The 22,536-nt window shown below is 36.4% G+C and overlaps 1 protein-coding gene across 1 annotated transcript in view; it reads right to left on the reverse strand.

The window, feature by feature from the left end:
* The window catches only part of Naaladl2 (N-acetylated alpha-linked acidic dipeptidase like 2), a 910,349-nt gene that overhangs the window by 504,233 nt on the left and 383,580 nt on the right, over window positions 1-22,536 (reverse strand). Inside the window, exon 4 of the mRNA XM_042678909.1 lies at window positions 9,477-9,596. Coding sequence (XP_042534843.1) covers window positions 9,477-9,596 — 120 coding nt within the window. The remainder of the gene's footprint in view (window positions 1-9,476; window positions 9,597-22,536) is intronic.

The following is a 22,536-nucleotide window of genomic DNA, read 5'->3' on the forward strand; positions in this document are numbered from 1 at the left end:
ATTAGCTTCTCCAGACGTTAAGTTTATGCCCTTTCCTCTTTAATACCTCACATACACGGAGTGTATTAAGAATGTATCATGAATGACTTTTCAGATGTAATCCTGACAGGACCTGAAAGTACGGGTTATTTAAATAAGTGTAGTTGAGATTTCTAAGACAATCTACATATCTATGATCTGTAAGGATAGATCAGATAACCATCAAGCTGAAAGAAGAGCTTGGTCAAGAGTCTGTTGCCAACATTCTTGTGTCTTGCAATGTTATATTTACTATTCGGAACAAGAGCAAGCACAGCAGAACTAGAAATTCCCAATAAGGCATGGAAGACATGAGCAAAGCTATAATGTGGAAAGAGACGGTCAGTGTTACCATGAAGTGCCTGCCACAGAGATACCTATCTGTGGTGGAAAGTCCAAAAAATTAATGTATAGCACTTAGTTTTATGTAGCATATAGCATATACAAAAATATTTCTCAAACACAAACAGTGGGGCAAATTAGAATGAATTGCCTGTTCTTTCCCTCCCTCCCTGTCTTCCTTCCTTCCCTCATTCCTTTCTTATTCTCTTTGTCACTCCCTCTTTCCTTCCCTCCTCCTTCCTCCCTTCCTTCTTTCCTTCCTTCCTTTCTTCCTTCCTTCCTTCCTTCCTTCCTTCCTTCCTCCCTCCCTTTCCTTCCTCCTCACCTCCATTACTCTCTCGCCTTCTATCATTCTCTTCTTTCTCCTACTTCTCCTTCTTTCTCATACTCCTTTCTCCTCTGCCTTCCTTCCTTCTTTCCTCCTCCTCCTGCTTCTTCCTACCCTGTCACTCTCCGTCTTTCATATTTGTCTTGGTTTATATTATCACATTTGTTTATGAGAAATGAAGTGTTTAGTGCCTTCTTTTATGATAATAAATTTTCATTCATTCAAAGGCATTATTTATGCTAGATATATCATAGTAAGAAATATGTAAAATTCAACCCAAGACATGATGTCACTTAGTATAATTTCAAAATTCTCAAGTGGTCAGAAAATATAATGGAATAGATTATCATGTAGAGTTAATAGAATACCATACCATACACATGACTTCTAAATTGCATAGTTAATTTATGACAAACTTGGAAAATTTATAAACACACTTTCATTTGGTCCTAAGGCATGACCCACACTTGAGTATTATGAACAGGATGTGAAGCATCCAATTAAAATTTTTGCTCTATATTCACTTTCTGAAAGTCTGATTACTAAGTGGCAGAATAAATGACAGCATAATGTATTTTGATTATCATCAAGATTGAAATTATATGTAAACAAAAATATATTTTATAAGCATAGTCATTTTTGGCCTAAATAAGAGACAAGTCAGGCAGTGGAGATGAGAAGGATTTTGCTCAATACTCACAGCAGATTGAAAAGCTTTGATATGCATTCAACTATTGTTCCCTCTTTTGTGTTCAGGAACTGACTATATTTTCCATGGTAACTGAACAGCTCTGGCATCATACTACCACAAATTTTGGAGGGATTGTTGTTTTGTAACCACTTCTGAGGAATGAAATGCCTCATTAAATTATTTATTAAATCAGCATAATTTTTTAAATAGCAAGATAACATTTGCTTTGATTTTTGTACATATAATGCCTCAAAATTGATCTTAAGAAAGAAATACAAGCATGCTTCCATATACAGAATAATGCCTAAAAGCTTCCTTCAATGACACAGACACTGAATTAAACATTTGTTTGCATCTGAAATATTCCTAGGATGCTACTTAAGGAAATCTGCTAGATTTCTCTCTGCTAGGGAAAATGGAGATTCATTCAACATTTCAGTGGATATGTATCTTGTTTTGTCTGTGCTGTCCACTGAACATTCATTTGAAATCTCACATGAAGCTGTAACATTTATATATACCCATTTATATATACTCATATATCATGAGTATTTTATCCTCAAAAAATATCATTTATTTTGTACACTTTTGTAGTCATCACAGATTTTCACTACTTATGAAGTGAATGCTTCCATATTTTATTTGTGAAAATAAAACTAAATCAACTTTTAATTCGATGATATCCATTCTACCAAAGAGTACATTTCAGTCAGCTGTACTAAAGATCTCTAATGTATGGGGAGGTATTAAGATGGTGCTGTACCACTTGAGCCATACATCTAATCCTGATTTTTTGGTGGTTAACTGGAGATGGAATCTTACTTTTTCTATCTGAAAATGTCAAACCTCAATCCTCCAGGACACAGTCCCTTGAGTTAGCTTGGATTGTAGGAATGAGCCACCAGGACGGAAAATAAAATAATAATTGTTTTGGGTGCAGCTATCTCATAGGGATTAAAGAAATGTGGGTATACACAAACACACACAAATATAAAATACAAAGATGGGAATAAATCAAATCTAAAGAATAGCACAGCAAATATCAGTATGCAAATGCCTGAGTTTCAGATGCAGTGTTTCTCAGCAGTTACTTAAACGTGAGAGCTTCTTAAACAACTTACCATTGTTTATTGATTGAATATTGATCATAAATGTTTAATATCTAAAGACAATTCCTCCATAACTTCTAAATTTAGTGTTTTCAATTTAAATATTTTGTGGACTAAATCATGTTTAAATTTAAAGAATATGTAGAGATCCTCCCCCTTCAGTACTGAGTTATGAATGAGGGCTTTGTGCTCTCTAGCCAATGCTTTTGTTATTTCTTTTTCAGACAGTACCCCTATTTTTTTTCCCAAGGATATCTTCACATTCTGATTTCCTACATCTCCTCCCACTTGGCTGGGATCACAGGCGTACATCATCATGCTCAGTTTCATTGGATGAAAGGGGGTCTCACAAACAGTTTTTTTTTAAATCCAAATTGTCTTGAAAAATCCATCTCCCACACCCCCTCCTCAATAACTATCTCTGAGAAGCAGGTCCTACAGGTGTGAGCCACAGCCCTAAGCCAATGCTCCTTAAACAAATGTACTAATTGGACAGACACAATCTACACATATGAAAGTATACACATAAACATGAGTCCCCCTCCCTCATTTCCCACTTGGTCCTCTCCAAAGCATTATCTGCCTAAGCATGCTTCCTGAGCCTTGCTGGTGGAGAGTGCCAGATAATGTACAGTGATGTAGGCAAGTCTAGGCATAGATCTAAAAGGTCTTTGTTTTTCAGGATTCCTATTTATATTAAAGACTCATCTGGTGGATAAATGGGCTAGAAATATTCAATTTGTAAAATATTGGTTTGGGTTCATGGGTGAGTGAATTTATTACTGTGTGTGTATACGTCTGTATAAAATATAAAGCAAGGGGGTAACGCGGCAGGGTGGGGAGAGGGTAGATGGGAAGGGATGGGAAGGGGAAACAAAGGAGGAGGCAGCAATGTTTGATAAGAAATGTGCTCATTACTTTGCCCATGTAATTGTAACCCCTCTGTATGGTATTTTCACAATTAAAAAATATATAAAACAAACACTAGTATTTATTAATGTGTGACTCTGTGACAGCGTGTTCAGGAGTGTTCACGGTGTACCTTATTCCATTTGGAAATTTGTAACAGCGTTTGTAGACTTTAAGTACAGTTTCACTTTGTGCAAATGGCATCATTAATTGTGATGTGTATTCCTTTGTAATTTTATTGAAAGTAACATTGACTCCTCAGGATATGAAACAGTGTCCACACTGAAGTGGGATTTACTTAAATTTTAGTTGTCATAGAGGAAACAATATTTTTATTACTGCTTTTTTTGTGACATTACAAATCAGAGAGAAGTCCAATGCTTTATTGCACTGTGTGTGTGTTTGTGTGTGTGTCTATACTAGGGCTTTATTTTTGATTCTCAGTAATCTCCCTTATCTTAGCTTTATAGCTCAAGGCTGGTGCTCTACCACTTGAGTCAAAGCTATTTTTCTGGATTTTGGTTGGTTAATTGAAGGTAAGTGTCTCATGGATTTGTCTGCCTAGACTGGCTTTCAACCACAATTCTCAGATCTTAACTTCTCAAGTAGCTAAGATTATAGGCCTAAGTTACCTGAGCCTTGCTTTTATCCCATTTACACATTATCAGTCTTGAGTGAGTTTCTGTAATTTGGAAATTGTGAGGAGCTCAGGCTCTGCTTCACTAGGTCATTTTTTTTCTTGAGTGAAATCTGAGACAATGAGGACAAAATTAAAATATCTAGTCCAAAGTATGAAGAGTTAAACACCCTCCTGCAAAATAAACTGCTCTGGATACATACCTAGAACTTACTTAAATCCTGCCTGCTCAAGTCTGAGCTTAAGGAAATTAGCACGAGTGAGTTTTGTTGAACTTGGCTAACCTTTCTGCACAGGCTGTATGGATGTCAAGCTCTAAGTCTAAAACCTACATTGTGCTTTATGGCCAGGCTGCACACACAGGCTTTTCTCATCAATGCTTTCACAGATTAAATTAACACATACTCAGAATTCACAATAAAAGTAATGAGCTCTCCTCCTTCTCAGATGTAGGTTATTCTCCCCATAACTTTAAGAAATAATTTCACCACACAATTCTGCTTACCCTTTGCTCTGTATATTTCACATACAAAGATCTCTCCCAAATTTATGTTGAATTATTATTTGGTGACCGCTTCACTGCTACAATACCGAACCAGGGGCATGATCACAGACCAAGGATTCATTTAGACGAATGATTAGTAGTTGAGTTTCACAGAGATGGTGATTGGTCCACTGCCTTTTTGGAGTCAATTGCATTGCCTCACTTTTGAATCTGGGCTTGTGGATGTACTTGATGGACAGGTGAGGTGAGGCTAACTCATGGACACTGTGCTTTCTAATGCTTGTAACCCAGGCTGTCTTTGCCTTCATTATGTGAAGGTGTATTCATAGATCCAGCGTCAATAAGCTCCCATGATTCTTTGTGAATCCATAGAAACTAAAGAAGACTAGAATGGACCTTAAAGGGGAAATTGCCTCGGGTCTTCTGGATGAAAGATAATACTTGTTTCCAGAGAGGGCTCTGGAAGAGCTTTGGTGTAGAGCTACTATTCAGTTATACAAAGGGGTTACAATTCTCTAAGTCAGATTATAAGTCTAATGCTTCTTGGTCAATGTCACCCCTTCCTTTGTTCTCTCCCATTTCACCTCTCCCATCCTTACCCTTAATATACATAGTTGATTTTTAACATACATTGAATCAAATGACCACATTTCTTTCTCCCTTCATTCATGAAAGCCCTCCCTCCACAAAAACTTGTTTCCACTTCTTGTATCCATTTGGATAAAGAGTACATTAGTTGTTCAGAGCCTCTATACCCTTGGACTCCTCCCCCCATCCTTTATTCAGTTTATGCATATACGTATAAAACCATGCACACGTTACCATACTAAGTAGTATTTTAGATCTAGTTTCCACATATGAGAGAAAACATGAGCCATTTTGCTCTATGATTCTGGCTTACTTCACTTAATATGTTTTTTTTTCCCCTAAGTCCATCGATTTTTGTGCAAAGGACATAATATTACACCTCCTAATGGAGAATACAATTCTATTGTATATATGTACACATTTTTCTTGCACTCATCATTTGTAGGGCATCTGGACTGTTACAATAAGTCATTTCATTGTAAATATGTCAAAGGATTTGATAATGTGAAGATCTTCTGGAGGAACTACAAAGAAACGTGCTTTAACTGATAAAATGATAAGCTTGAATCTGATGCTGTTGGTTCATGCCTGTAATCCTTGCTACTCAGAAGGCTAAGATATGATGACCATGGTTCAAAGCCAGCCGAGGCAGGTAAGTTCCTAAGACTCTTACCACCAATTAAACATCAAAAAGCCAGAAGTGGAGGAGTGATAGAGTGGTAGAGAGGTAGATTTGTTCAAAAAATCTCTGTGACAATGCCTAGGCCCTGAGTTTAAGCCCTAATACTGGAAAAATACAAAATTACAGGACAGGATTACAGGTATAAGGCACTGCATCCAGCCTGTACTTGAATTTTTAAAAGCTCTTTTCCTGCTAATAAACATTGTAGAATTTATATAAATGTAGGCAGATAGGAAGGAGACGTAGACGGCATCTACAAGTCCATCTCTGTAGTTCTACTAGACACAATATTGTAGTAACTGACAGGTTGAACAAGCAAATTCCACATAATGTATGTGAGTCCATGCAACTTTGTTTTCCAGTGTTCTCTTCAAAATATCTAGATAGGAATAGATTTTTCTCAAATGCCTCAAGGAAAACTTGTTTTGTCCCATTATTTTTCTGATTATTGCTAATAATCCATTGCTATGTAAATCTGTTGGTAACACACACACACACACACACACTCAAATTGATTCACCAGTCTAAGTAAGCAATTTGAATGACTCGTCTCATATTGTTATACAAACTCTCCTCTTAGAATTTTCTCATCTTGTCCTTGTAACAGTTCACATCTGTTGTTGGAGAAGGAGTGTATTCTGTTCTATTTACTTCCCTGTGTAGCTACTATGCTCCTACTTCTCTGAGGTTGGAGAGAAGTTAGAGATTCAGTGCATAGGGTTTTCAGATTTTACTTTTTGAAGTCGCATGGATGTTTGCAGATGTCTTTGGGTGTCCACTGTGTACTAGGTAACTAAGTGAAACATTCCCTAGGCAATTTCCTTGCTCTGGATTAATGCAAGTGTAACCTGTGTTGTCCCTGCCTCAAACATCAGGCCTGGAGCTGAAACTCAATGCAGGAGGAAGAAGAGCTGACATCTGCTATCTGTCACATGGACTTCTGTCTGGGCCCACCGACACTTCTGAAGAATTGTCTTCTCCCAACTCAGGAATGAAGGTCAATTCCAACATATCTATGAGCTATTTAATAAACTTTTCTCTTACCCGAGGTTTCACATAGTATCACACATTAGTTTACCACTCCCCTACACTGCACAAGATCATGAAGACCTCAGTGTGGTTTCATGGAAGCCCCAGTGTCACTGGCCAGTCAGTTGCCTGTATAGCTTTCTCCCAAATTCCTCTTTATAAAATCTCCCTTCAGCCTGGTGCTGATGGCTCACGCCTATAATCCAAACTACTCAGGAGGCTGAGATCTCAGGATCGAGGTTCAAAGCCAGCCCGGGCAGGAAAGACTGTGAAACTCCTATCTCCAATAAACCACCAGAAAACTGGAAGTGGCGCTATAGCTCAAGTGGTAGAGGGCTCACCTTGAGCTGAAGAGCTAAGGGACAGTGCCCAGGCCCAGAGTTCAAGGCCTACGACCGACCAAAAAAAAGGCCAGCCCAGGCAGGAAAGTCCCTGAGACTCTTATTTCCAATAAACCATTCAGAAAAGAGGAAGTGGTGCTGTGGCTCAAGTGGTAGAGCACTAGCCATGAGCTGAAGAACTGAGGGACAGCACCCAGACAAAGAGTTGAAGCCCCACGACCGCAAACAATAAAAATAAAAATAAATTCTCCCTTCATCTGCAAACCTTTTATACCCTGGATATGAGAGACACACTGAAACATATTCTGGCTTACATAATTCTTTCCTTTGAAATTCTGATGCTTGATAGCTGATATCAAACTAAATGTACACTCATTATCTTAGAATATCAGCTAAAACTTGACCTTAGCATGTCCATTATCAATATGTTGATTTACTGGAATATAATGAACACAAAGCATGCTTGTGCATGGGTGTGTGCACATACACAAGCACACACACACATACACACACACACACATCTGGAAGATTCAAGGTCTGAAATAAGATGCGTAGGTAGAAACATTCCTTGTTTCCTTTAGCTAGTAAGTATTCTCCAAGCCAGTCATTTGTTGTTTTTCTGCTTTAATTACCTTGACTGTAAAATGAAGATAATAACCCTGACCTCAACAATGCGGTTATTGTGAATGTTAATGAGATAATGTATGAAACTTACTTAATAAATTGTAGCCTCCATTATTAACAATGTTTTCATCTCAGGCAATAATGCTACAATCCTTGTTATTAAAATTATAAATGTTCTCTTTATAATGTGTTGGTTTGGCATGTAAGGATATTCATGTGCCTTTAATATTCTTTTGACTATTGTATAATGTTCAGCAGTACAAAGTACAATAATACTCAATGTTTAACTGGATGCATGTATCATTTCTGATGTTTAATCCTGTCATGAAATATCATTTTCAACTGATTTTTATCTGTGAGAATGAACTAAACAGGAAGTTTTAGATCAAAATATAATTATTTATAAAACATAAATTGTATTGAAAAATTATTTATCAAAACTAATACCATTGTATACTATAACATGAAGATTGATTATCTTAATGTTCTGGCCAGTTTAGTACAAGGCTCTGACTGGAATATAAGAAGATTCTTGAAAGATAATTGAAGGCATTTATAGAATGCTTTTTCCCAACAAAGCACAAAAGAGTTCCACAAACACTTCTGAACCTAGGAATTAGCAAGCCTCATTTAAGATTGTATAAGTAAGCCAGGCACTAGTGGGTCTCACCTATAATTCTAGCTACTCAGGAGTCTGAGATCTAAGGATGGAGAGTTAAAGCCATCCTGGGAAGAAAAGTCTATGAGTCTCTTTTCTCCAATTGACCAGCAAAAAAACTGGAAGCCAAGCTGTGGCTCAAGTGTTAGAGTGCCAGCCTTGAGCAAAAGAAAATAAAACAGCTCAGTGACAACATATAGGCCCTGAGTCCTAGCCCCAGTACTGGCACAAAAACAAGAAAAAACAAGATTGGAAAAGTAGAAATCCATTCAAACAGAACGGCAGACTTCCAGAACATAAACACACTGGCCATTCTTTTCAATTGAGAAGGAAACTGCAGTTAGCAGGAACACTGGTGATGTGGGTTGTGGTGACTCATGACTGATACGCAGATTGAGTTCCCTTAATTATTCAAATACTTGTAGTGATTAGTGGTTAAAAAAATCTATTTAAATAAAGTAAATAAAAATTTTGTTCTTCCTTAGCTTATTATATTTTCATTAAATTCTTGAGCATGATAACTGTGAAGTGATATAGTTCACAGTTGATAAAATCAATCACAAGGGAGTATAAATCAGCTAAACACTATTTTACAATAGAGCATATGGTATGTAGTTAGTTTTGACATTAGATGAGAGGCCTAACATATATCAAGAGAAGAAGATACTTAGGCTCTCTTTTCAGCATTTCTGATGGGGGACTATTATGAGGAACATGGCCATGTAATTCAGTTCTCACAATGTAATTAATACCCTGTTTCAGATACCACCTTTCTTAAGGTATGTAGTCATCAAGACTTCTGTCAGAAGTACCTAAATTTAAAATACACTATTTTGGAACAGTCTGTGATACTCTCTGCCCATTTGTCTTCCTCTCTCTTCCTCTCTCACACACATACATACTCATAAGCACATACACAGACACACTTGTCTGTGCTCTTCAAACTCAGAGAGACACGTGACTTCAACAAAAGCAATTATTTCCTCTACAACCAAATAACAAACCCTGGACTGACCTTATAAAGTAGTGGCAATTTTCCTAATTTTAAGAGTGCAATTTGATTTGTTGTATTTTTCATTTTTTTTATCCTTTTTAAATCCTCTCTGGTTCCATAACTCACGTCGATGACTTCAGCCTGAAAAAGAAGAACACACAAAGAGAGATAAAGCCTTTCGGGAAGAAAAGTGTCACTTAACCCAATTAATGTGTTAAAATTATTTGTGGCAAATTGAAATATTCAAAAGAAGACTGACTCTGCCTCTCCCTGTCCTCATCTCAATAAACTTGATATTTCTATCACTACCAGAGAATGATGAGTCTCACAGTCATGTCGGGGGAAAGTTTTAGTCATTTGTGCTTAGCAGTTTCTCTTTTAAACAAATTACAAACTAAGCATATTTCTCTAAGAGACCACAAGGCTTGTTTTGTTCTACATTCATGTTGCTGCAATTTGTGTTATTTTATAAAGCACTGCAAAATTAACTGCCTTAAGGGACAATAGCAATCATATCATTCTCTGGCTTGCGAAAATCCAATGATTCATTTTTTACATAAATTAAATTCAGAGTTCTACTAGCATGATGAAATTATTCCCAACTGCTCATATCCTTGGTTTGCCTGAGCAGATGTGAATATGTGAATGATAACTTCTTGGATTTTGCAGCATGCAATGTGGGAAACCACATGTGCAAGTCTAACATTTCAGTGTATTGGAATATGCTCCCAAGCTATCATTTTGTTGTTGTTGTTGTTGTTGTCGGTTGTGGGGCCTGAACTCTGGGCCTGGGTGCTGTCCCTGAGCTCTTCAGCTCAAGGCTAGTGCTCTACCACTTGAGCCACAGTGCCACTTCCGGCTTTTTCTGCTTATATGGTACTGAGAATTCGAACCCAGGGGTTCATGCACGCAAGCAAGCACTCTACCACTGAGCCTCCTTCCTGCCCCCAAGCTATCATTTTTGTCACAAATCACCACACCTACTATCTATAGTTAAATAATATCACACATTTGTGTTACTCATTTTTAGAAATTCCCTTTTGGTAGCGTAGAACTCTCACAACTCTGTGTTGACAATCAAATGAATCCTCCTGTGGCAAAGGTAGCCCTCTCCTCTTCCCTGGAAAGCTATACTGAACTGCAGGACCTACTTAACATGCATTTCTATTACCTTAGACAGTTCCTTTCAACTATACTTCTGCAATTTCTGTCATCAAAATAGTAGCTGTATGTCTGCCTTCCAGGATATGTACAATGTGTAAAGCAAAACATGCTATTTCAAATTGTATCATTCTGTACATAGACATGTGGATAAAAGAGTGAGTGAGAGCAACACAGTGAGAAAAATGAAGACTTGAGATTTTCCACCCTTCCCACCAAGAACCAATGCACTTCACTTATAGACAGTTATATGCAAAGGGCATTGCTCACATGAGTTCTTTTGTGAAATAAATGTTTCAAAAAGAAAATATGAATACCACTGAACGATACATAAATCTATCTATTGGAGAAGGCATTTCTAGGATGAAATAGTACTTTAGAAGTTGCATTTATCTGCATCTGCAAAAACTAGGAAAATATCAATGCCATTTCAAGTGGTCTCTGCCTTAATGAATTTCAGTTAGCCATTATCCAGTTATATAAAATGTTTTCTACTTTAAACCTCAGCATTATCTCTCCCACCCTCAAGGCCCTCCTTGGACCTGTGTGAGAGGCCTTACGTAGATCAAGAGAAGAAGATACTTAGGCTCTCTTTTCAGCATTTCTGATGGGGGACTATTATGAGGAACATGGCCATGTAATTCAGTTCTCACAAAGTAATTAATACCCTGTTTAAGATACTACCATGGAAAGATCATGTAAAGGGCCCAAGACAAGCTTGTTTTCACCCAACGGTGTAGTATATGGTGTTACCTCATGAATCTCAAGGTGATTTGCAAGAAATCTAGTTGCTGAGAAAGTATCTGTCAGAATGGCTTTTCATTACAACTTTCTTCCTATTAACATGTAATTAAATCAGGTGCCTTTAGTATAATTTTTGAATTTGCTGATGCCATTATCATATAAATAACTGTTGATCTGTGATCTTAAAAGACTGATTACATATTAGTCACATATTAATGATTGCATTGCACAAATGAGAGAGTTCAGATTTTTTTCTTCCCATTCTAAGCTGCCTACTAATTACATTTGATTCAGTGACAGCATCTTCAGACATGTTTCTCAGGATGTTTCTCAGTTGGTTATATTTTAAAAAAAATATGTTTTTCTTATTTAGAAGAGGTTGAGGAAATTCTTGCTGCTCTGGAGGATAAAGGTACGGCTGTCTTCTCCTGTTCCTATCTACCAGAATGACATAGCCATGACAAAAATAACAATTCTCTAAAATCTTTCACATTATTAAAAAACATCAATGTCACAAATGAACAAGAACAATTTCAATTAAAGGGTTCTTCAATCTACCTTACTTAAAAGTATGTGTCAATGGATCAAAGCATGTTAGCCTGTGTAAGTTTTATATTTTACACAAAGAAATGTCTCTTAAAATGGTTATCATTATATCTGTCTATTTTGGCTTCCACAGTTTGAGGCAGGACATTATAAATCAATAATTGCACAAGTGCCAATGTTCTGAGGTTTTGACATGTGATAATAAAAATGTATCTATTGCCTTCAGAGGGTATCTTTGAACCACATCCTTTCTGAAAGTCTTTCCTGTTCACCTTCAAGTCAGCTCAAAATCACAGCTGCATGAAAGCACATTGAATTTTTCTGAGGCGTAAATCAATATGCAACAGGAGGATAAAATGCCAACCCTTTTCTTTTCACATGTTCACAATGTTACAATGAACTGCTTCTCATCAAATTTGTCCCCTCAGCATAGACAATCATTTACTCAACCAGCAGAAGTACTACATTTAATTTATGTCCGAATAGCAGGGATTATGTCATTTCTCACATTAATTTTTGAACTAGGAACCTAAAACATCAGTAACAATTGACAAGGAACAATAGATTTTATCCCAGGTGAAAAAGGAAGCCATGGTATTAGTGTGCAGTAGTCCACATAAAAGCGGTTGGAAAGAAAGCTGCATATTTTAACATTAATATTAAAATACCTACTCTTTATATTATAACATGTGAGGAGTGATCAACCAATTAGCAAAGACTGAGAAACTGGAATATTAAATGTGATCATTCATACATCAGTTGTTCTTTGATTTATAATTTGAGAGCATCTAGTGCAATAAATCACCAAAAAAAAAACCTGGGGGGGAAACTATAGAAATCTGACATCTTTCATATTCTTGCAGTTTAGAATGCAAATCTTCTCTTTAATAAGGGTGTCATGTGATGTTGACATAAATAAATCATTTACACAAAGATGTTGCATATCAATGACTTGTTGAAAGAGGTTTCCCCTCTTTGTTCAGTTGTGGGGCCTGAACTCTGGGCCTGGGCACTGTCCCTCAGCTCTTCAGCTCAAGTCCAGCATTCTACCACTTGGGCTATAGCATCACTTCTGGCTTTTTCTGCTTATGTGGTGCTAAGGAATTGAACCCAGGACCTCATGCATGCTAGGCAAGTGCTCTACCACTGAGCCACCTTCCCAGCCCTGAAAGGGTTTCAATTTTTGACAAAGAAATAGAATGTTGAATTGGTCAGTCTTTACGATTATTAAACAGATACACCGAGGAACAGGCAATAATATAAAATAACATAAAAGTCCCTACTGCATCATGGGAACTGCTCAGACAATTTTTAACTTTTGAGGTAACCATCCTTCATCATCATTTCCTACCGAAGAAAGATGAGGCTCATGTTACATGATTAGTAACACAAGAATGGAGGGATTTTCCCAGCAGATGGGTTTTTCTTACAGGAAACCACTTCATTGCTGAAGATGCTGAAGACTTGACAGCTTCTGAACAAGGACTTCCCATGGGCAATATTAGGTTAAACATGGAATGAGCCATCATACTCCCCAGAAACTGGTTCATCTTCCTGTGCTCAGGATTTATAAAACACCAATTGGTTTGCTTAAACAACAGGAGTTTATTGCCTCACAGTTCTGGAGGCCAGAAGCCAAAGATCAGGATGGAGGCCAACTGGATCCCAGGGGAAATCTCTCTTCCTGGCTTGCAGACAACCAGCTTCTACCTAGGTCTCAAATGGCAGGCAGACACAGACTCACAGACAGGCAGACACAGCGAAAGAAAGAGGGAAAGAGAGAGGGGGAAAGAGGGAAAAGAGAGAAAAGGGAAGATAGGAGAAAAGAGAATGGGGTAGAGAGATGGAAAGAATATGAATGCATTCTTGATCTCAGGTATTTTCTCTGGAATCATTTCTTGTAAAGACACTAATCTAATCAAATCAGAGCCTACCCTAAAGACCTCCTTTTATCTTTAACTACCTTTCTGTAGGCACCATTTCTAAATATAGTCATATTGGTAGTTTGCTCTTAACCAATGGATTTCTGCCGAGAGAACATTCAGTCCAGAGTGGAGCCTAATAATATAATTCCTGTTTTTTAATATAAAATGTGTGCGAAGGGAAGAATAAAGTTACCTAGACTTTAATAAAAAAATAGCTTCCAAGGAATTGGGGAGGTGGGGAGGGAAGGGAAAACACTGCTGGATAGGAAATATACTCGTTACCTTACTTATGTAACTGTAGCTCCTCTGTACAGCACCATTACAAAAATATTAAAACAATGTAAGTGAAAAATAAAATTAAAAAATAGCTTTCAACAAATGCTTTTGTTTACAGAACAAACTCTACACCTTATTTTTTAGACTTCTCCTTAAGGTGAAGAAGAAAAATCAAGATAAATTTATTAAAATAAAAATGTCAAATCCTTTGTGAATAACTCTGGAACTACTGCAAGAGAGAGTCGGAGAAACATTAGAGCTTATAGGTATAGGCAGGAATTTCATGAATAGAGTCTCAGAGACACACAGATAGGTGAGATACTCGACAAGTGGGACTACATTGAAATAAAAAGTGCATAGCTAAGGACACTGTTAACAAACGAGAAAAAGAGCTAACCAACTGGGAAAAGATCTTTACCAGCAATACATCAGAAAAGGCATAATATCCAATATATATGAAAAGCTCAAGAAATTAACCTCTCCCAAACTTAACAAAACAATCATTAAATGGGCAAGAAAGGTAAGGAGAGACTTCTCAGAAGAGGAAGTAAGAAAAGCAAAGAAACACATGGGGGAATGCTCATCATCCCTGGCCATAAAGGAAATGCAAATCAAAACAACCCTGGGATTCCATCTCACCTCAGTTAGAGTGACCAACATTTTAAATTCAGACAACAAATGCTGGCTGAGGTATGGGGAAAAAGGAACCCCACTGCACTGCTGGTGAGAATGTAAGCTAATACAACCACTCTGGAAAGCAGTCTGAAGGTTCCTCAAAAACTAAACACAGACCTTCCCTATCATCCAACCATACCACTTCTAGGCATCTACCCTGAACATCATGATATGATAAAGACACCTGCCATACATATTCATTGTCACATTATTCGCAATAGCCAAGATACAGAAACAATCCAGATGCCTCACAAAAAATATGTGGATACAAAGATTGTTCTACCTTTATACAATGGAATTTCGCATAGCTATTATAAAAAATAAAATAATGTCATTTGCAGGGAAATGGATGGAACTAGAACAAATCATGTTAAGTGAGGTAATCCAAGATCAGAGAGACAAACGGCACATGTTCTCCCTGATATGCAGAAGTTAGATCTAAAATGCACCGAGATATGACGAACTATACAGGATTCTTGATACTCACATATATTGAAACCAAAAGAGAATAGTCTTAGGAGAGAATCACAAAGGTGAAATACCCAAGCATTGCTTCATATGTACACAAAATAATAGACATATTTAAATGAATTCTAAAGATACATAAACAAATTACTTATTTTACATTTTTTCTTTTTTTAATGATTCTGTATTCATTACCTTATATGCAGTGTGTTCAGATGCATATCAGTGGGAGGGTGAGGGGGCACGGGATCTGAAGTAAAAGGATGAAAAAATGCAGCAGTGGCATGCAGTGGACATTGATTAAAGTGAACTATACAACTCATGGGTGGAGATGGGAGGGAGGGAAAGGGAAAGAATGAGGGGACAGATGACAGTGTAGGAAAAGAAATGTACTTATTACCTGATGCATGTAAATGTAACACCTGTGTGTATCACCTACAACAATAAAGTTAATTTTAAAAATCCTTTATGAGTTATAAAAAATAAATGCAAATATTAAACTTGTACTCTTTATTACAAATACAAAGTACAAAAATTGAAAGACATCTTATATCAAATTTCTAATAAATGTGAGTTAATATAAATAAAAGCATACATTTCTTTTCATATGAATTTTTTCAACAATGACAATCTTGTTCTTTTTAATATAAAACTTCATAAAAATAAAAAGTTAAATCTTTAAGTAGAATTTCATTGCAAATACAATTTTCTAGATCCTAGAAAAGAACGTGGAGAAAATAAAATGTAATTCTAACAAATAATAAATTTATAATAGCAATCAAAACATTTTAAACTTGACAAAGCTCAACTACTGGAAATATAGCTAACATATGCACAGGAATCTTATTTCTAACGTAGATAAATAACTTGGTAATTTCCATTCAGTTCTGTTCTCTAAATGTCAGTAATTACAGTATATAGGAAAACGTATTGAATCTAGATCAAAATTGATATTGTCGCAAACTTAATTGGGCTAGAAATATGTGTTTGTTACATGGCTGCAGCATTTGTGTTGGATGTCTCCATTCTTCATTAAAAATGAAATATCTATATAGTTTAGTAATAACCAAACAACTAAGCTCTGATGGCCTCTCACTGCTGACTAAAATCATATCTATTCAAACAATATATTTCAATATTCATGGCAATGCTCATACATATGCAGATGAGGAAACCCGTAGACTCTTCCACAATACCACACAACGGTCACAGTCAAGCTCTATCTTCATTACCAAGCACAGTATAGGCTCTCAATAAAATAAGGAATAAATAAATGGATACATATACATGTATATCCAGAGTAGTTAACATTGAAGCTCAAGGGACAAAAATCACATAGCAAAAGACAAGAAGTATTTGCATTTGGAACTGGGAAGTGTTGCAATTGACTTTGTATTCCTAGAATGCTAGTGCAAAGAAATAAATGGCAAATAATAAGCCAACCATTGTAACTTCAGTTTTGAAAGATTCAGCCGCACCATTACCACACTAACATTTTTATATAGTTAGCACACCTCTACGTAGCTTATTATAGGAATTGTCCCCTTTAATCATTAGAAGAAGTCAAAGAGATAGATTAGCTATTCTCATTTTTCACATGAGGAACTTCATGTAAAGAAACATTAGACAAAGCTTTCTTGCACATAGCTACTACATACTAGATTGTATTTCGGATACTCAGCAACACAATATGTGACCATGTCATTGCCAAAGAGAGCAGGTAGGGCAGGTAAGAAAATGAAAGGTATGTACAGGTGAGATCAAGAGGGGCGGGAGCAGATAGATGATGGGGAAATGGAGCCAAAAAAGTTAATGTGCACATGTGAAAATAGAATCAGGACAACTGAGGGAATGGGTGTGGTCGAGATAGAGCAGGAAGGAAGAATGGCTATTGATCAAAGATGCATGGTACTTGGCAAGACCTTTGTTCTTAAGGATAATAAAATTAATAAATAAAATAATTTTATAGAAATAAAAAAGAAAGTGAATGGAAAGGTGGTAGCTTTTGGGGGGAATCACACAGATGGTGGGATGCTGAATCTTCAAAACTCTGCCAATGTGGGTTAATTTTAAATGGACTTTTCTGGATCTCAGTGTTTTCATTAGGAAAAAGATGGCTTTGAGATAGAAAGGTAAATCAAATCAAAATTGTAATGTGTCCAATTCTGCCTTGCATGATCCTTGCCATGTTTTTCTATATTCACATCTCTTCCACTAATGCTGGCTTCCCCAGCCTGAAGCCTGTGCAGCTGAACAGATGTTGGCACTCTGAAGGGAGCCCTGCTACCATATTCTGGTGCCATTGCTTTGAAGTTATCAATGATTTTGAATGTAGGATTCTATATTTGAATTTGGTATTGATTCCAACACTTAGGTAACTGCTTCTTCTGCTCCTTTCTACTCTTCCCCTGGCTGAGCAAAAGCCACTTGACTCTATTATATACACTATACAGTTTGGCTTCAGCTTACTAAAGGTGCCTAGATGAATAAACATTTCATTACAAGAAAAGCACACACGTCACCCACTGAAACTTATCTCACTCATTCCTTTGCATTTTCAAATTTTCCCTCCAATATCAGACCTTAGATCACAGATTTTAGATGTCAGGTATCAGATGTCAGATTTCTGATTACAACCACTCATTAATGCTTTGATTACTCCAAATCAAGACAATGCATTGACTTTGCTCTGCTCTTCTCCACAGCAGGATTCTACTTCTAACTAATTATCTGTGATATATTAATATAATTTCCTTCTTTATTGTGTTTATTTAAGGGTTTCAATTATTTTTTATTTTTAACCACATCTTTATAAGGTACATAATGGTAAATCAAAATATGTACACAACATTTAATATTTAAGTTAATATCAGTTTATCAACTATTACTAAAATTTAAAAATGTTTGCTGTCATTGCTGTTTAAACTCAAGATTTGACACTCACTCAGCTTGCTAGCTCCACTGATGATCTACCCCTTGGGGCTGATATTTTTCTAACAAAACCATGACTTACACCAGGCAAGACCTAGGATAGTATGAAGTAAAATAATAAATAAATATTTGTTAAATGATTACTAATACTGATGCATGTAAAGTCTATGTAAAGATATCTCAAAGATACATACATATGTGTGCATCTCAAATAAATAATCTAATATCTAATACAAAAATAAATTATCAAAGCATAGCAAAAGTGTTTATAGAATTATCAAGTAAAGAATGCAACATGTGAAATTCCAACATACTCTTCACCTTCTGTGACCTTTAAAATCACACAAATTTGGGCAGAGGCATAAGAGATCACCTCCATATCTGCTCTTTGTAGAAGGTAAGAATTTGATACTGCAACATTGTACTTTTCCTCTTGCTTTCTCCTAATACCTTAGCAATCAAGATTTGAAATATATATATATATATATATATATATATATACCACAAAATGAATTGAACTGCTTTTCGAGTGCATTGGCCCTTTGTGTTTCATGTCACTGTTTTTGGCTCTGTCCACCCCACCTTTATACTGCGACCTTACTGCCATTAACTTGGAATGGATTGACTCTTGTTGAGTGCTATAGGGTTATAAGCCAGTAAAATGGTTATCTTGGATGTAACAGTCCTGACATGCTGCATTGACAAACTTATGTGATTTAAGGATTTTCAATGTACTTGATTTCTGAAGGCCAGCAGGACACTATTTTGTGAGGAACTGGAGGTGGACAAAATTAGGACAGCTCACAGAAGAATCTTAGTAGCAGATAAACTCTGGCTGGCTGGCTCCCCATGCCATTAAGACACATGTATGGGGCGCTCTAATGTGTATTTTGTAAAAAAATAAATACCAAGAAGTTGGGCAACAGTGGCTCACGCCTCTAATCCTAGCTACTCAGGAGATTGAGATCTGAGGATCACAGTTCAAAGCCAGCCTGGACAGGAAAGTCCGTGAGACTTTTGTCTCCAATTAACCACCAGAAAACCAGAAGTGGCTCAAGAGGTAGAGCACCCAGGCCCAGAGTTCAAGCCCCATGACTGACCAAAAACAAAAAAACAAATATATATACCAAGAGCTTTCTAGTTCTGAAACACATTGAATTCATAGAACTTAAGTGAAAGATGAAAAATCTCATTCATAAAAGATTACATTTAAGTGTGTGGCCTTCTAAAGAGGTAGAATGTACACAATAGGTATTGACAGAGGACTAAAAACAGAATTCAGGTATTCATCTGACATACAAGTTAAAGCTTATGTCTAAGCCTGGAGGAAGTTGGAAAAGTCTCCATGAACTCAGAAAAAGTCAAGTTTATTAAATTAACAAGAGCAAAATACCCAAAAGAGGCTGATAGGATATCCTATCTACTGGGACATCATGTGTGTGTGTGTGTGTGTGTGTGTGTGTGTGTGTGTGTGTGTGTGTGTGTGTGTGAAAGGAATGAACTGTACAGTGAAAGTTTTATAAGGCAAAACTAAATAATTAACCATTCAAATTCCATATGCTAGATATCTTATGAAGCAGATTGTACCAGATTGCTTGCAGGCTCCCTTCAGAACATTTTTTTTTTTGTAAATGTCTGCCTATTTTCTAGATGAGGGAAATGGAGCTTATATACGTAAGTAATTTGCCAGAGTTCATTGCAATATAACCTTGTGCAGTTTGCACATGATTGCAGCATGAGCTTGTGCAGTTTGATGATTGGTGAACTCAATGCCAGCTCCTCCTATCAGATTGCCAGCCCTATGTGGCTGATCCAAGACTGTTTTTCCTCATCACTCATCCTCTGTAATAGGCAGATAAAGGGCACTCAATGTGTGTTTGTTGAATGTTGAATGTATCCTGTTATAGAAGTGAGATCCAGCTGGCTCAATCCTAAATTAGTCAATTTTCAGTACCAAATTAAAATATAAGGAATGACAAATTAATAATCACAGGGCACTTTATTTAATTAATGACACTCAACTTATTAAGGTAAGGATGTTGAAGGACAAGAAAATTCATTCAAGAGAATTCTTCCTGCAGGCTATGAAACTAATAGCAGAATTTTCTTTCTAAAATCAATTAGATTAGTGTTGGAAATAGTTCAGAAATCTAAGCTGTGTGCTTTCTAGATAGTAAACTCATGACATGTTTTCTGTAAACACTTGATTTGTAGAAATTATGAAATGATATTAATCTTATTTAGAATCTAAGATATTTGAGAATTGGTGTTTTGATAGAAATTAAAATACAAGTTCAATTTGTGAAGCAAGTTCTACTATGACTTATCTTTACGGGTAGCATGCTTTAAATGAAATTAGTAATGAATAAAGAGTATTTCTGTCAAATAGTAATAATGATGAAGAACCTTTATAAATGAACCTCATCACATCCAAAGTTAGAATTCAGGGCCAGGTGCTTGTAATCCTAGCTACTCAGAAGGATAAGATCTAAAGATCATGATTCAAAGCCAACCCAGACAGGAGAGTCCATGTGACTCTTATCTCCAATTAACCACCAACAAACAAAAAGTTGAGCTGTGGCTCAAAATAGTAGAGTGCTAACCTTGAGTAAATGAGATCAGGGATAGTGGCCACACCCTGAGTTCAAACCCATGACAAAAAAAGCAGAAAACAAAACACAACAAAAAAGCAACCAAACAAAAAAACCAACAAACTCAGAATTCAGACCTTTGCTTTTTCCCCTAAAAAGGATACTTTTGTTCTGAGAAATTATGGAATTGTCCACAGGACTTTTACCTGTTTGGTTGAATGAAGCTCTGTTTTATTTTTTTGCTGGTTTTTATGCCAGCACTGGGCTTGAACTCAGAGCCTCACTTTTTTGCCCAAGGCTGGGACTATACCAATTGAGTCACTAATACACTTCTGGCTTTTTGTCTGGTTCATGGAGATTAGAGTCTCCAGAACCTCAAGCCTGGGCTGACTTTGATCCTCAATTCTCAGATCTTAGCTTCTTGGGTAGCTAGGATTACAGGCAGGAGCCACCAGAGCCCAGTATGATCCATTTGTTTAAAAACTCAAACAGTTAGTGAGCAGGGCTTGTGAAACCAGGAGCAAAAGTTAGAGTTGACTATGGGATTTTGTGCAAACTTTTAAAAATTAATAAGCACTCTAAGCAGCTGGAATCCCAGTCATTTATCTCACATCTTCCATTGTTGCCATTGATATGAACCATAATAGAAAGACCACTGAAAATGGCGCCACACTCATTTTCTGTGGTATTCAGACAGTAACTCCATGTAAAAAGACAGACACAAAAGATTTGTTATAAAATTCCACTGGACTCCCCTAGCTTCCCAGTGTCTTTGATTTTTTGTTTTGTTTTTAGCTTGTTCAGGGGTCATTCGGAACTAAGTGTGAATAGCCCTGCCTTTTATCCCTTGCCAGTCATGAGGAAACCAGACATAGATTATAAACTATACATGGATTCCTGGGCATCTTGTTACAGTTTTCTCTTTAAGACTCTGACAAAATATTTGATGTAGTGCTTAAAGTTCATACGTTAAACTACCATGTCTTACTATTTCATATATAAAAGCAAATAGTGCTCTTCAGGGCCAATAGAACATGATTTATCTTTCTGTATTCAACAATAAATTATTTAATTCCTAAATTTTTGAGTCCAGAGTTAAGTTTCAAAATTATGATTGAGATCTTGTTTATATTTTATAATTTATCCATACTTGTCATAGCCTTTTCCTCTCTAACAATTAACTTTTATCATATTTAACAGAAGATGGAAGATTAAATTTGGGTAGCACAATTAAATATGGCACAAGCATGTACTGCAAATCTTGATATACGGATAAGACATTTTCTTATTCCTTCATTTGACCATGATGTGCCTATATTCTACCAAACAATAATCCTAATGAAAACAGGAGTGCTTTTTAAGTACAAGACTCTGTCTATGGTATTTTCATTACTTCCAATAGCCATCTTAGTGACTATTATAAGTCCATCATACAGAAGACTAAGTCAAGTCTTAGAGCACTGTAGCGATTGTGTACAGCTGGTAAGGATGGCTTTGAAGTCTGATCTGTACAGTACAGAGTGGTGAGGAATATGCTAATGATAGTACACTTTTATGCAGAATAATAAGTGCTGAAATGTTTCTTAGCAAAACTGCATTGTTTGAATTGCCTTTTAGGCACTAGAATTAAGATTTCCAGAAGGAAAATATCTCCCTCACCTAAAATGTGCAGAAATAAGAAAAAATCTACAGCTCAAAAAGAAAAGAAGAACATAGGAGAATCAATGTATTATAAATATCATGCATTATGCTTTTCTACATGTGTCC

Source organism: Dipodomys spectabilis, unplaced genomic scaffold (genome assembly GCF_019054845.1).
Source record: "Dipodomys spectabilis isolate Male_0828 unplaced genomic scaffold, ASM1905484v1 ptg000050l, whole genome shotgun sequence".
NCBI lineage: Eukaryota > Metazoa > Chordata > Mammalia > Rodentia > Heteromyidae > Dipodomys > Dipodomys spectabilis.